This window comes from Abrus precatorius, unplaced genomic scaffold (genome assembly GCF_003935025.1).
Source record: "Abrus precatorius isolate BTA unplaced genomic scaffold, Abrus_2018 Scaffold9, whole genome shotgun sequence".
NCBI lineage: Eukaryota > Viridiplantae > Streptophyta > Magnoliopsida > Fabales > Fabaceae > Abrus > Abrus precatorius.
The window spans coordinates 22,332,994-22,349,578 of NW_020874439.1; the positions used below are offsets into that span (position 1 = coordinate 22,332,994).

The 16,585-nt window shown below is 30.6% G+C and overlaps 3 protein-coding genes across 5 annotated transcripts; 2 read left to right on the top strand and 1 right to left on the bottom strand.

Annotated features, from left to right (window-relative positions):
* Positions 1 to 1,804: 1,804 nt before the first annotated feature.
* Positions 1,805 to 2,344, bottom strand: LOC113851020 (PRA1 family protein F3-like). Its single transcript, XM_027481511.1, has one exon. It carries the CDS (start codon positions 2,342 to 2,344, stop codon positions 1,805 to 1,807), a length of 540 nt encoding a protein of 179 aa, XP_027337312.1.
* Positions 2,345 to 5,489: 3,145 nt separating this feature from the next.
* LOC113850165 (phospholipase D alpha 4-like) lies at positions 5,490 to 9,414 on the top strand. Of its 2 annotated transcripts, none has more exons than XM_027480566.1 (4): positions 5,490 to 5,649; positions 6,245 to 6,826; positions 7,196 to 8,390; positions 8,908 to 9,414. In XM_027480566.1, the coding sequence occupies exons 1-4, from the start codon at positions 5,563 to 5,565 to the stop codon at positions 9,339 to 9,341; spliced, it is 2,298 nt and encodes a 765-aa protein (XP_027336367.1). In that variant the 5' UTR covers positions 5,490 to 5,562; the 3' UTR covers positions 9,342 to 9,414. The 2 variants fall into 2 exon arrangements, with proteins under 2 accessions (XP_027336367.1, XP_027336368.1); XM_027480567.1 differs by having other exon boundaries at positions 6,263 to 6,826.
* A 2,503-nt stretch (positions 9,415 to 11,917) lies between these two features.
* Positions 11,918 to 15,378, top strand: LOC113849211 (calcineurin B-like protein 10). Of its 2 annotated transcripts, none has more exons than XM_027478946.1 (9): positions 11,918 to 12,012; positions 12,121 to 12,292; positions 12,386 to 12,468; positions 12,636 to 12,695; positions 13,334 to 13,442; positions 13,547 to 13,599; positions 13,886 to 13,966; positions 14,056 to 14,168; positions 14,986 to 15,378. In XM_027478946.1, the coding sequence occupies exons 1-9, from the start codon at positions 11,983 to 11,985 to the stop codon at positions 15,071 to 15,073; spliced, it is 789 nt and encodes a 262-aa protein (XP_027334747.1). In that variant the 5' UTR covers positions 11,918 to 11,982; the 3' UTR covers positions 15,074 to 15,378. The 2 variants fall into 2 exon arrangements, with proteins under 2 accessions (XP_027334747.1, XP_027334748.1); XM_027478947.1 differs by having other exon boundaries at positions 11,926 to 12,012; positions 15,000 to 15,312.
* Positions 15,379 to 16,585: the final 1,207 nt, after the last annotated feature.

Sequence of the window (16,585 nt, forward strand, 5' to 3'; positions counted from 1 at the left end):
ATAAAGTCAGCAATCTTTTGCAAATTTAAACTAATTTACTGAATAAACAATGACTTTCATGCACGTACATAAGAAAATGGGTTAAACCATGCAGAAAGGGACCACTTTCATTAACATTATCTTCTTTAATTTTAAAAACTAAAAAGTTGTAGGAAACAACATAAGGGACCACTGCCTACCAAGGACCACTTTCTACCATCTCTCGATAAAAAATAAAAAATATTTTTCAATAACCACATTGACACTGATTAAGGAGAAAGAAAACAAATAGGCTTCGTCGTCCCAAAAACAATGAGCACTTATGGTTCGTCGTCTCCGAAATATTGAACAGGTTCTTCGTCCCTAAACCAAAAAATTGACTCAATGAATTAAGAAAATTTCTTGTTACCGAATTCTCCATGTGTTGACCCTTCTTCAACAACAACAAACTTCAATCTTTAAATTTTTCACCCCTAAACACAACCAAGAATAAGAATTTGGGCGAGAGAGAGCCTGAAATTAAGGTAGAGTTCTTCGACAATAATAAAAAAATGTTTGATTCAATTTGGACAAAAAAGGGTTTCAATTACAACGACATTGTTTCGCATTTATCTGTGCACGCCAGCTTCCAAAACGATGTCGTTGCTGCCAACTAGGATGTTGATGTAGCACTTAACGTGACAACTTAGCCTTTTGTGACAGTCTCTTAATGGGGTCTAACGTTAGGGACTAAAATGCATAACGAAGAAGAAAATTGTGGACTAATGTGATATTTTAAATGTCTTAGAGACTAAAATGCTAGACCCAAACTCTCTCAGGGATTAAAATGCTAGTTTAGTCTATGAAAAATAGAGAAATATCATCGGTGCTCATACCACCTGTTTGTTTTCTTCCCACGAGAAGAAAAATTTATTTTTATATGAATAAATTATTATTTTGATCCTTAAAATATAGTAAATTTAAAAGATCTTTAATTTCTATTTTAAAAATAATTTTTAGTTTTTAAAAATAAAATGTAATATAAATTTATATTATATTATATTTTTAAAAATTAAAAATTGTCTTTAAAATAAAAATATAACATACTCTTAAATTGATAGCATTGTTGAGAAAATGAAAAAGTGTTCTAATGTTATCATTTTCCAAATAGGGAATACAAAACGAAATCATCAACGTTGTCATTCTTCTTTATTTTCCTCAGTTAATTTGTAAACTGTAGTATGTAAAACTCTCTAATAACATATTGTTTTGAGCAACTAATCAGCATATATAAATATTGTTTTTCTTTTATATTTCAATTTCCCCTTCTAAATCAAAACCAAAAAACGAATTTAGACGTCAAAGTTAAAAATAAAATAAAAAACAATGTTATTTATACAATTTATGCTTAACTTTTTATTTTTTATTTATTTATATCTCTCTTTAGCTATTATAGTGCTATAAAATAACAATTTTGCTGAATTTTTGGTTATTGGTTTGAAGTATTTAAAACAATAATTTTCACTAAAACATTTATTATATTTTTGTGTCTCTATGAAATTTATAAGATTTTTTTTTAATCATCTAAAATCATTTTTAAAGATTAATGTTAATATATATTTGTAAATAATACTAAAAAAAAGGAAATGGTTAAAAGAATCTGATGTGACAACTCACAACACAAACTACATCATCCATCGCAGTCTCACACCACCAACATTCTCCCAAATCCCACATCTCCCAAAAAAATATAATAATAAACCATAAAATTTAAAACCCAACCAAATCTAAGCATTTTTTTCCAAAGAAAAAAAAAACGATGGAGAAAAAGAATAACGATGAAAATTCAAGCAGCACCAACAACAGTTTCTTCTTCTTCACCCAAAAACAAATCCTCCGTTCTCCTCAACGCCGCGTGCGCCACCACCACCGCCACCCCGACCACCACCGCCACCACAATATTCACCGTCGCGTCCGTCAGCAGCAGCACCGCCACCGTAAGCACCGCCATCACCATCAGCACCAACCTATCGTCGACGAAGCGTCCAAGTAGCACCAGTGGCTCATCCCTGAGAAAGTAGAGAAATAGCCACGCGGCCATTAGAAGAAGAAACACGATCAGCGATATTGGGTGCCACAAAAGGCTCAGAAACAGGATCAACAACACCACCATAGCGTAGTTCATTCGAAAATACGACACGTTCACCCGCACCCGCGAAACCGCTTCCGGTATTCCGCTGGCGGGAATCTTCAGTGACCGGAGATTGAACAAGGTTTTCCATGGCCGGCGAGTTCCCAAGCCAGCTTTGATTCTTTGCTTGGCGCGTGAGATGTACTCGAGGTTCGGCGGTGGCGAGGTTGGAATTGTGCCGTAGGTTGTTGTCATGTTTCAAAGTTCTTAGTTCTTCGCAGTTTCACGAGGTTTGGTTTTGAGAATGGGAATGCGTTATGCATGTGATTTGAGTGACACTTCACTATGAAATAATGAAATGGGGTTTAATAATTATAGGCGATGTTGGGTCCTACGGTGTGATGTGTTTTGTGACTTTGTTTATGTTTTTTTTTACTTTTATGTGTGTATTATTATCATCTTGATGTTGTATGATTGGGTATATCATGCATGTTGGGGTTGATGTTAATTTGAGTTTGATTTTCACTCCTGGATTATGATTGCGAAAAAGGGTCGTTGATGGGTTTTGATTTGTGTAGTTTCCAAACGCGTGAGGACATTCGTAGCAAGTTTTTCTTGTCGAATTTGGAAGGAGGTTGGTGTTGCTTTCTCCCTTGGTTGTAATGTTGAAACTATTTTAGAATTTGGATCGAGCAAATTAATAGACTCATATTTGGTTCTATTAAGATCGATGGTTAAGTAAAATCTCTAATTGCCTAAACACTATTAGGTGATAGACTTGTAATTTAATTTGCATGTAAAATTTATATATCATAGAAGTAGGATTTAGCTCGACCCTTCTGAACACTGTTAATGGTCGACATGCTAGAAAAGATTATACATTTTCTATATGCTTGTTTTCATCTAATAGTCGAATAATAGAGGATTTCAGTGTTTATCTCGTCATCTCCTTTGGCGTGTGGCATTAGAGATTTGGAACGAAGAATTAAGCAGCTAATATTATCTTCACACCCTATTCTTAGCATTCTCTAATTCATTGAACTTTAAGCTCATTGTGGAGCAGAAAAGATGTTGAAAGGGAATCGAAAATGACAGATTCTGACTGCTCAAAGATCCCTATTCAACAGAGCAAATGATGTTACAGTAACAATTAACAATTATGAAGAATTAAAGGTCCACTCGCCACTGGCCTTGGCCTCATTGTTACACATATACATGGTTCCACCCTCAACATGGTTAAAGTATATAATTAAAATTCGTTTATAAATTAATTTTTATAAAAAAAATTGTTTTAATCTTTATATGCATACTTTTCTTTTTCTTTTTTTATCTATGCTATTATAATTGTGTTAATACAAATAATTGCATATTAAAACTGAGTTAAACTATCGTTTTACAATTGAAGAAACAGGTGAAAAAAGAAGAGATATTTAAAATTCATCTAAGCAGAGGTGATGGAGAAACAAGATCAAATTGTTGTTCAAGTCCATGTTTATTTTCAAACCAAGTTGTTGTCTTGTATTTGTTGTATTGCATATGACAGAGACTAAAAGTGGTGAAGTCATTGGGTGGTGGGATACAAAAACTCATCTCTAATATATTATATGAGTGGAAGGATCCCACACTTTGACACTTGCAACTAAAAGGATAATATTAAGTTGGAGTATACAGTGGATAATTCAGGCCACACTACACCATGGCATGTAGGGATACCAAATCATAATGCCACGACAAGGTAGTAACCACTTAAGAAAGGTCCAGCCCAGCTAGACCCCCCTTCTCCATGTTGGAATCTCAGAGAAAGTTGTCAAACATTTTTCTTTTGATTTTGTCAATTAAAGAGAAGAAAATACCAACAAATACCTTTAAGATATTATTTTTAAAATTAAAAAAAATATATAAACAAATGTTACCAATACACTTTATTATGATATCTAATGTCATTCAAGTATGATTTTCTATAAAAAAACGTTATTGTTAATTCTTAAATTAGTATTTTAAAAATACGTATTGACACTTGTAAATAATAATTACTCAACATCTTCTCTTTTCCATATAGTACAAGAGTTTATAATAAATCTGATATTGAATCATTCTTGACAGACAAAAAAATTCTTGTCTTACAAAATTTTTCAATGTGATTAACTTAGTCCCTCAACCTTTTCAATATAATATTACAAAAAATTTTGGTACTAAGATTAATTATAAGATATGGCTAAAATAAAATTCATAAAAGTTAAAATAATTCTACGTTATTAACTAATTTTTTAGCTTATTTTTCTTCCTTTTGGTTTTCTCCCTCCTATGACCCAAAGCAGATAGGGTTCACAAAAATAGCTCAGTTTCTTGATGGTAACAAGACGTAACCATGGGACAAAGCCAATTAACAGGGTTCATAAAATAACTTCACTTCCACGTGTATACGGTTGCAGAGATTCTAGTTAATTCTGGGCTAAGGATTTTCGGAATCTAATGTTGAACTGATCAGATCAATTTAATTTGCTGAAACTCTTTGCTTCTGTATCAATGGCGTGTAAATATGATATTCTCTTTGGAGTATTACACAATTACTTATAATTAAAAGAAAAAATAATAACATTATTATTATACATATAAAATATTAATTAGTTATGATAAAAATTTTCATATCAATAATTACAATAAAACATTCAAAATATTAATCTATGTAAATATTAAAATTGATTATTGCATTATAGTGGAAGATGTTATTTTACAAGAATATAATAATTTAATTTTATACCATCTTCCTTTTTATAATACTTTTTATATTTTAATAATATTATTATTGTACTATTATTTTTACTTTTCTATCTTTTATATTAATCTAATAATACCTTCTTTAAAAATACGATTTTATTATTATTTTTGTCTTTTCTGATATGATTATATGATATTATCATACGGATTCCTGTGGTATATGGAGACCATGATTTTTCTTGCTGGAATTTTCCTTTCCCGCAAGGCACTCACCTAATTCTTCGTTCTAGCCAAATTAACATACATTTGACATGAAACTTTTATTCAACAAATTTGGACTAATCACAAAATAATTATCCTGCTAAAAAATCATATATTTGTTAATTAATCAGTATATGATGTAATTAGTGTGCTAACAATATACGAGAGCTGTACTGATTACGGTAAACTGTGATTTGGATTTAAGAAACTTAGCTTGAAGCTAAAACTTGTGATGGCAAATACTTGAAGATTGGATTGTGTCTACATAAGGCAAAAGTTATACAAGTTTTCCCTTTATGCTGACTTTCAATTGTATTCCAAGGTTCCCTTTGCTTCTTCTTCTGCAACAATAAAATTACTCACCTATATAAATGTAATATAATAAATGGCATGGTAAATTGGCACAAAATCCTTCATATGTTAAACCAAACTACATAGTTTCTATCTCTGCATTCCAAATTCTCTTCCTGGTCAATATTTGAAGCTTAAAAGCAATGGAGGAAACGCCTAAGCTCCTCCATGGAACAATTGAAGCTACCATCTTTCATGCCTCACCTCACTCACCTTTATTTCCCTTCAATGTGAGCTCCATTAACACACACACACGTGTAGTATGCGTATATGTCATGTATATATATCCGTGCATATATGTATTTAAGGATGTTTGGAAGAGATCATGTAAATAGTTTATAGTTTTTATATTTTTTAAATTTATTTTAATAAAATTTTCAGTATAATTTATTAGAACAGTTCTTTTTAATTTATTTCAAAAAGATTTTTGGTCAAGTTTATACAGTAAAAATGCCCTTATATCAGTGCTTATTTAGAAGTATTTATTCAATAAATATTTTTAAGAACAATGACTTATATAGTTATGTTATAAATTTAATGATAAAAATTATTGAAATAAAGTAAAAACAACTTATTTTAATAACTTATACAAAATTTTTTATTGAAATAAGATAACTCATAAGTTAGTTTTCATGAACTGTTTAGAAGTTATTTCAAATAGACTCTAAATACTCATGTAAAAAGGGATTATTGGCTCTTAATTAAACTATGATGCTAAACTCATCCTTAGTGTATTTGTGTATTTATATATCTACAGTGAAAATTCTGTAGTGTTTAAATAAACTCATGCCTTGTATTAAACTTTATTTTTATTTTTATTTTCAGCGCTTTAAATTTTTTCAGTGCATATGTACAAATGGAAAGGCTGCTTATGTGACTATTAAGATAGACAACCACAAGGTTGCAAAAACCAGCCAAGAAAGCAACCGTGTATGGAACCAAACCTTTCAGATTCAGTGTGCTCATCCAGCTGATTCATCTATCACCATTACACTGAAAACATCATGTTCTTCCATATTGGGAAAATTCCACATCCAAGCTCAGCAGCTATTGAAGAAAGGAGGCTTGATTAATGGACTCTTCCCTCTCCTCATTGAAAATGGAAAGCCAAACTCAAAACTAAAGTTAAAGTTTCTATTATGGTTCAAGCCAGCAGAATTGGAACTAAGTTGGTCAAAGGTGTTAAGCAATGGTCAATTTCAAGGGCTGAGGGATGTTACATTCCCACAAAGGTCCAATTGTCATGTTAAACTTTATCATGATGCTCACCATTCTTCTGCTTTCCTACCTCCCTTTGATCTATTTGGAGCTCCAAAAAAGCTATGGGAGGATGTCTATAAAGCCATTGAGGGTGCAAAGTATATAGTTTATATTGCAGGCTGGTCCTTTAATCCCAAGATGGTTCTGGTAAATGCAATGCTATTTCATTTTTTTTGTTGTAGTCCCACGTCAACAATAAATATGGCTAAAGTAGAACTTTTATACGTTAAAGCAATTTTCACCTTATAAATTAGCTTTTGGGACTTGGTTAGGCTTGAGCTCATATTTAAGACTTTCTTTTTCAGATGGGAATGGATCCTCTCATGTTAAATTTTAATGTCATAAAGTCATGTTTAAATTTTGTATCTAAGCTCTTTCTCCTTATAGGTAGGGCCTATTTAATATTTTTGAAGAGATATAGACACAAAATTTTATCATGAAATTGTGTACATGAGAGGAACCACTCCCCTTTTATATTGATAGACATTTTTGAGAAGCTAATATGCTCCTTGCCAGGTTAGAGATCCTCACACAGAAATCCCACATGCCAGAGGAATAAAGTTGGGTGACCTATTGAAGAAGAAGGCAGAGGAAGGAGTGGCTGTGAGGGTTATGCTATGGGATGATGAAACGTCTTTGCCCTTTATTAAGAACAAAGGTGAAATGAACACACATGATGAGGAGGCTTTTGCTTATTTTAACCACACAAAAGTAATATGCAGGAAGTGTCCAAGATTACACCCTAAGTTTCCCACACTCTTTGCTCACCATCAAAAGACTATAACAGTGGACACAAAAGCACTCACATCCGTTGGTGACAGAGAACTTATGAGCTTTGTTGGAGGGTTAGATTTGTATGATGGAAGATATGACACGGAACAACATTCATTGTTTCAAACACTCATTAGGGAATCTCATTGTTATGATTTCTACCAAACTAACATTGAACGAGCTAGCCTAAACAAAGGAGGGCCAAGAATGCCTTGGCATGATGCTCATGCTTGTGTTACTGGTGAAGCTGCTTGGGATGTGCTAACCAATTTTGAGCAAAGATGGACAAAGCAGTGTGATCCTTCTTTTCTAGTTCCTTCAAGCACCTTAGAAAATCTTATGCCCCGGGAAAGCACAAGCACTCTTAGAGAGAGGAATTGGAAAGTTCAAGTATATAGGTCAATTGACCACGTTTCAGTTGGTGAGTTGTTTACAAAGTTAACTGTGGAGAGGAGCATTCATGAAGCTTATGTTGAAGCAATTAGGAGAGCTGAAAGGTTTATTTACATTGAAAACCAATACTTCATTGGGGGGTGCCACTGGTGGAAGAAGGATAGGCATTGTGGTTGCAATAATCTAGTTCCTATTGAAATTGCACTCAAGGTGGTAAGTAAGATTAAAGCAAAGGAGAGGTTTGCTGTGTACATAGTCATACCAATGTGGCCAGAAGGAGAGCCTGAAAGTGAACCTGTTCAAGATATACTGCATTGGACTAGAGAAACAATATCAATGATGTATAGGTTGATTGGAGAAGCAATAGAAGAAAGTGGAGAACCAGAACACCCAAGAGATTACTTGAATTTCTTTTGCCTTGCAAATAGGGAGCAGAAGGGACCAGGGGAGTATCTTCCACCAGATTCCCCCCATCCTGAAACTCAATATTGGAATGCACAAAAGAATAGGAGATTCATGGTTTATGTTCACTCCAAGCTCATGATAGGTATTTAAGCCTTATTCTTCATTTATTATTTTCTTTTTCACTTTTTGATTTTTTCTTTGTCCCTCATATGCTGTGACAAGAGTTAAAAATTGGCTTATTAGCAACCTTTTGAGCTCATGCACACCATTTTCAGCATTGAAAATGTTATCTGAAAATCTCCCATAATGGTGTCTCCACATTTTTAACTTTTGATGTGATATGGAGAGAGAAAAAATATGAACAAGTATAATAAAGTATAAAAATATGGTATAGATATTAAAAATAAAGTTATTCAAATAACAGAATTCTTTCATCAATTTATTTTTATATCATTTTTTTAGTTGTGTACCGGTTAGACTATTTAACCTTTTCATATTTTCCAAGGTTCTTCTTATTCGAAATGATGTTTGCACAGTATTCTGTCTGCATTTTATAAAATGATAAACATCCAAGTCATTGAAGTGTGAAATTGTTGAATTATGGTAAAAGTTCTATTGATATTCTTGTTTGACAAATATTTTCTTGCATGTGCCACTAGTGGACGACCTATACATATTAATTGGATCAGCAAATATGAACCAAAGATCCATGGACGGGCAAAGAGACACTGAGATTGCCATAGGATGCTACCAATATGAAGATGTAGCTGATAACCAAATGAACCTTGGTGATATTCATGCATATAGAATGTCTCTATGGTATGAGCACACTGTTAGTGATGATGAATTGTTCTTAGAGCCAGAAAGTTTGGAGTGTGTGAAGAGAATGTGCTCAATAGGAGATCAAATGTGGGAAATCTATAGCAATGAAGAAATTGTGGACATGGAAGGCGTGCACCTTGTAACATACCCTATGAGAGTAACACAAGAAGGGTATGTGAAGGACTCGAGTGATGGAGTTCATTTTCCTGATACAAATTCTCTAGTGAAAGGAAAGAGGTCTAAAATATTGCCTCCTATCTTTACCACATAGACCTACGGTTGAGTATGAACACACAAACACTAGTGTTCTAATAAATATGGAAGCAGAGAAAATAAAAGCACTTTTCAACCCATAACATGTGCCAGTGTCAACCAAAATTATTCTTATAGATCAGTTTGTTTGTAAAATACTACTACTAAGCAATGATGCATTTATCGTTATAAATTAAATGTTAATAAATTTCATTAAGATATTTGTTAAAGAATATACAAGTTAAAAATATGGACTATTTTTTTATTTACTAACTTCATTAAAAACTAAATTTTAACAAAAATTTAAAAATTAAGAAGCTAATTTTTCAAACACAACAATTTTATAAAAATAAAATTTAATTAAATCTCTATTCTAAGACTTTTTAAATGCTATACATTAATTAAGACAAGCCTCTATCACATGTTTAACATGTGAGAGTATTAAATTAAAGCCCTATAAAATTAATGATAAAAAATATATTTATTTATTTATTTTATTATAAAGTATGTGTTAATTTATTTTAAACAAAATAATTTTAAACATAACAACTTTTATCAAAATAGAAAACTATTTAAGTCTATTTTTTAAATACTTAAAATAAGGTCAATACAGAGGAATTGGTTAATAAGGATGTCAAATAAGCACTTCATTATTTATTTAAGAATCAATAATTGATTAAGGATCCATTAAATAATCGTGTACCTAATTACTTAGCGTTGTTTAAGGTTAATGCTCGCCTAATCAGGTTGAACATTGACTTCTACACGCCAAAGTAAAAATGACTTTTTTAAATATGATTTTATCAACATCATTTTTTTAATTTTTTAATAAATTAAAGCATTAATTTTTAATTGAAATAAAAATATTTATTATATTTTTATATGTAACCTTTTAATAAAAACATTTTTAAAAAACTTTGTAAATAAATTTTTAAAACTGATATTAATATTTTTATTAAATAATTTTAAATTCTTATAAACATACTCTATATACTAATTCTAATTCTTGTACTACGAAATTAATAAATTTTTTAATGCAACAGTCACACAAAAATATTGATCATATTGAAAGTAGAAGAAAATTAATTTAAATATGAGATTATAAAATATTATATATCAAAATCTGAAATTTTAAAGAGAATTACAAAAAAAAATTAAATTTAAAAATTATTATTAAAAAATTTAAATAAAATAAATTAATTTAAAAATTTCATTAGTAATTTTTGAATTAAAAGAAATTAATTAAATTTAGTTAAAAATTGTAATTAATAATTTTAATTTATCGTATTTTTATATTTTTTAAATCACATTTTAGTATATATTATTTTTAAATACTATATAAAAAATTAGCCAAATAATTAACTGCCTTTTTTGTATGTACCGTTTGGACCGTTTGGACCGTTTGGACCGTTTGGACCGTTTCCATGGAAGAAAGAAATAGTTAATCCACGTGGAGAAAAACTAATCACTAGTTTAATTAATAGTTATCTTTGATTAGTATATTAATCACATTTATTCGCAGCCTCACGTTGTATATCCTGGGCCCCTCACCACAAACACGATCATTATCGCGTTGGATTTCTTATTTTCTTGTTGGGAAATTTTAGATAATTTTCGAATTTTTATAAGAAATACTATATTTGCTTCAATTTGTAAAAAGTAAATCCTTATTTTATTAAGTTAATTAAAATTAATTATGTTTTATAAATTTATGTTTTATTTTAAAAATATTTACAATAGTAAATAGTTAAATTAATATTTTTATATTGAATAAATAAATATAATTTACTTAATAAATACTAGATAAATATTTACAATAAATAAGTATATAAAAATTTAATGGTTAATGTACTAAAAATTATTTTTGATAATTAAATTTAAAAAAGTAATAGTTATTTTTATAAATAAAATTAGAAGTAGTAATTATTATAAGTGTAAAGATGCATTGTTTGAAAAAAATAACACTTCGTAAGTAGAGGTGTCGGATTAAGTTAACCTGTCTTGTGCTAACATTATGTTAAAAAAATGTGTTAGTTTAAAGTAAACAAAATTTTTTAGCTTTAACTTATTTAAAAGTGAATTAGTACAAGTTAGTCACTCTGTTAAAAATTAAAAAAAAATAGTGTTAATTGAAAATTACATAAAAATAAAAGTTATATAGATTTATAAAAATATTAAATATATTTGATAATTTTTTAATATGAATAAAATTAATAATTAACTAATAACATGTGGCACCAAGCTAAAATTAAAATCTCAACTTGTATTTTTTAGACACTTCTAGAATTTTGTCAAAAAATTTAATCAATTTAATTAATATAATCCTTAATCAATGTTAAGTTATTTTTATTTTAGTTATTAATAAATAGTTGATTTATATATAAAAAATAACCAAAGTTGAAAACGAACTAATTTTATGCCATCTAATTTTATTACATATAAAGTGTCATATTATGTTATTCTACATTTAAATAGTTTAATAATTAATTGTAATACCCTTCTAATTAAACAAATTTTAATTTGCAGTTAACTTTTCAACAAGAATGTTTGAACTCGTAAATATAGAAACCGTGCACGCAGCTAAATTTTGTCATCAAGAGGATAATTAATAAAAGACATTTTAATCTGCTCGAAAAGTTTCGGATGTGGTTGATTATGATATGGACTTCCCCAATAATTCTCTGTCTTTGGTAATTAATACATTTTTCTAACTCACGATTTTCAGTTTGATATGTGTTTGGATACCAAGAAAATGAATTTCACTGTTCTTATTATTATTGGATTTGAATTTGTGTCAGAGATCGAGCTTGACGTTTGGAGAGATTTTGTGTTCGGTGTTCATTCCGTTGATCGGAATAGCTGAAGCTTTGTTTTACACTTTCGCTGGTTGCTTCGATTTCAATCCCAAGAAGAAGAAGAAACCTTCTCCTACCTTCAACGATATTCTCACACTCGCCAAGGATTCTCCATGTTCATCTCTTCTCTTTCCCTTAATTACTGTTATATTATTGTTCGTGAAATGCAACTCTTTTTTAATTATTTTTAATTTCTGATTTGTGGTAGTTACTGTTAATGAAATTGAGGCGTTGCGTGAGTTGTTCAAGAAGTTAAGTAGTTCAATCATTGATGATGGCCTCATCCACAAGGTACCTGATTCAATTAAATCATTTGAAAAAGATATATGTTGTAACTACTTGAGTCAGATTGGGGTTTGGGAATGTGTTTTTGATTTGTGCATTTTCCTTTTTAGAATTATGGGTCGAGTCTGTGATTTGTACAATCACTGTTAACTAGTGTTGTTTCTCTTATGAAGGAAGAGCTCACTTTGGCACTGTTGAAGACCCCAACTGGAGAGAATCTTTTCCTAGACAGGGTATTGAGCATTTTCACAACTGTTTTTCGTTTTTTCCTTGATTTCATTCATGATTGTAAAGAAGGCTATTTTGATCAATTTGTTCATACTCTTTGATCTCCTGTTGCATTTGGGCAAATCAAGGTGGAAGTATTGTTCACACAACTCAATTTAATCCTTTCCCATTTAATAATTGTCATCCCTTGTAAGCCATAAACTAAAAAGTAAAACCCCAGAGCATATTCAAGCTACCGCTACTCTTAAGATTTTCTTTTTATCAAGTTCCACCGCTGCAACCTGATACTTGCTATCTCCCATTTTGTCGTGTATTAAGTTTAGAATGGTTTCTGTGTTAGGCTTAAAACTCAAACTGTTTGTCATCTGACTCGAGGTCAAGGATGTATTTCTTTTTTTTTTTTTTTCAATAAAGACACTGAAAGGTGTATCTTACGGATTGACAACTGTATTTTTTATGTTTCAATATCTAATTTCACGTTGTTGACCTTATTCGGCATAGCCAATGGTATCAGGATTTGTTGTTTTATGTATGTTTGCCCCATTCCCCTGCCGTTAGAAAGAGTAAAATGTTGTGTGGTTACACGCATATATATACTTGTTTTGCAGAAAGATTTATTGTTTACAGCCATTTTCCTTCCTAGGTGTTTGATCTATTCGATGAAAAAAGAAATGGCGTTATAGAATTTGAAGAGTTTGTGCATGCGCTCAGTGTCTTTCATCCTTATACTCCTTTGGAAAAGAAAATTGATTGTAAGCCTTCAGTAAGCATTTTGCAGTTGTACTTTTATATTACCTTGTTTAAAGCTATTAGTAATAATGAAAATATTAATTTCCTTTTATTGGTTTGCTTGCAGTTGCTTTTAGATTGTATGACTTGAGACAGACAGGATATATTGAGCGAGAAGAAGTGAGTATCTTGGAATGTCCAGGTTATGAAGATGTTATTGGCTTAAATATATTTTGTGATAAAAGAATAATGTTGCACCAGAATTCTCTTATGCAATATCAATTTGATTTGACAAGTTTAACAAAGGAAAGTGGTGGTTTCTGTTTGCCAACTCTGCAGCAATCTTATGTCCATTGAATAGTATTTAAAACTGAACGTAAATCATATGAAGTGTTTCTTGTTATTCTTGTCAGTTTAGTGTTTACCAACGTCTGAAATCATTTTCTCAATCTGCAACCTTTTCCAGGTTAGGCAAATGGTTGTTGCCATTCTGTCAGAATGTGGCATGAATCTGGAAGATGAAGTCCTTGATGTCATTATTGATAAGGTGATTGTTAGCATGAACATTTTCTTCTCTCTGTTGATTTGAGTTTGGATACTTTAACCAACCTTTTTTCCTTTTAAAAAATTTATCAGACATTTCAAGATGCTGATGCTGACAAGGATGATAAGATAAGTAAAGAAGAATGGAAGGCTTTTGTTATTCGGCACCCAACACTCTTAAAGCACCTGACTCTTCCTTATCTGAAGTAATTAATTTTTTCACCTTACCTCTTTTACTAATATCTTTTTCCATCATGATTGCGATAAACATGGATAAAAATATGAATGAAAAGAATGTATTATTATCCGAATTCTGATCTTTCCCTAATGTGGTGCAACATTGGGGAATGGGAAGAATGTAAAGAAAGAATGTTGATTCCCTGGATATTCAAGAGATCCGGGATTCTTCCAAGTCCCAATTATACTTCTGATCTCCAAGATGCCTCAATCTAGTTTCAATCGAGCATATTCTGTTACATTAGGTTAAAGCCCTTTTTGGTCTGATTCCCTGTTCCCCTGTTTATTTTGTCTATTATCGACTCTAGTTATTGGAGGTCTATCAGAATAATTTTCCATCATGTCATTATTGTGTATCAATCAGCAAATAGTATATTGAGAATCGGACAAATAAAAAAAAAAGTACCTTTGTTATTACTTATTGTAATTTTTATCGATGCTTATAAAAATATGGCTTCATTTTTCTGAATTCAGCATGTCTAATGTAAATTCTTCAAAACATGAAATAAAGTGAAAACAAGGAGGGATTTCTGTGATTATTAGTGAAAACATATCTATTGAAAATGAAACTGAAAACAAAAACAAACCAAACTGATTTGGGTGCCTATAATGGGAATCACAGTTACTTCAATTTCCTATATCTTTTCGTTCGTTTTTGTTTGGAACTACTTTTCATTTTGTCCTTAATTAAATGGGATCATCTCTGCATTCCTTTATCTCCATGATTTGCATTGCGCTAGTTGGGAGTGAGTTCATGGTTCTCATTTTCGTTTGGTCACTGGCCAGGGACGTCACTACAGTATTTACCAGTTTCATTTTCAACACCGAAGTTGATGATTCTCACTGGCAATTCAATGGCAATCATAAACATTAAGGAGTGGAAGCTTGTTCTGTGTATCAGCTGTTGCTATTCTGAGAAGTAGATTCTGGCGATTCCACTCTCCCAATGTGTCCAACCAGAGAAAATTTATGGAAATGGACCAAACCACAAGGGGTGTTAAAAAATCTGATCTAACCAGTAAACTGGTTAAATGGGATAAAATTACGGTTTAGTTTGGTCTGTTTACTGTACACCTCGTTTTGGTGCAGTGCACAAAATTTATTTGTACGATTCAAGGAACCATATGAAATATTGAAAATTTAATGTGTTTATGGTCATAATTAAAATATCATCAATTGTTACGTGAAGGAGTGTCGACGCAACTCGTTACCGTGACTTGTGATGGCTTATACCGTTGAAACTGTTTGTTAGGAATGTTTGGGTGAAGATTTTTTCAAACTCTCGAGTGCAATATAAAGCAAGCAAACGTGTCTTGATGCACTTTTACTAATTAGAGTTACACTCTTTTTATTTTTTTAAAGAAATACCAGTTACACATTCTTCAATATACCTTTTTTTAATTGGTTATTTTTTAAAATGTCAAATATTTGTCTCATAAATAGATCACTTTTTAAATATTATTTTAATTTTTTTATAAAATAAAATAATTGCATGAAGTATGTTAAAGAATATGTTCAAAAAAGTGTATCGTTAACGTCCCTAAAAAATGTTCATTGAAATTAATATAAATTAAATTGACGCTGAAGTGTTAAGAATCTAACGTTTCTATATATTGAAAGGGTAAAATAACATTTTTTTAAGAATCTAACTTTGCACTTTGCACTCTTTTTTTAATGAGGTACGAATAATTGGCAAGGACTTTTTTAGGCTTTTAAAAGATACAAAATAAAAAGCCCAAGACTGGCTAACGATGGTTAACCCTGCACATTACCTAAAAGCCCAAGAATGGCTAATAATGGTTTTTTATATTCATAGATTCTAGTTGATATTTATATATTTTATATGTAATTTATATATGTTATTGTTATGTTATTTAATATTTATAAACATCATTCATTGTATGTTTTTGTTAAAGCTTTTGATATGTATTGGCTTTAGAATGAAACTTCTCTCTCCTTAAATTTTTAACAAAAGAAGAGGATTAGAACAATGTACTTGTCAGTGATAGCAGCAAATATGAACCCAAAACTATTAGGCCCATAAATTTTAGATTATGTCTAAATTAAGGAGTCTCACGCTGCATATTAGATTGTTCAAAGGTAGATTTACCGACGAACAAAAATTAAAGGATAAAAGGAAGCTAGATATCTTTAAGAAAGATAGTTAGAATTGGTTTTTCTTTAAAAAATAAAAAGGCTGCAATCATAGTTAAATTGATTTTCATCCCCAAAACAAAATATTTTAATTTTTTTCCTTTTGTGACATTAAAATTTGAGCATTCAAAACGAAATTCACGTTACTTAATATCAGCTGATAAAATTCAGTCTTATGTTTAATCTCTAAGCCGTTTTTTCCTTAATATGTTATGAATTAAGAAAGAAAGAA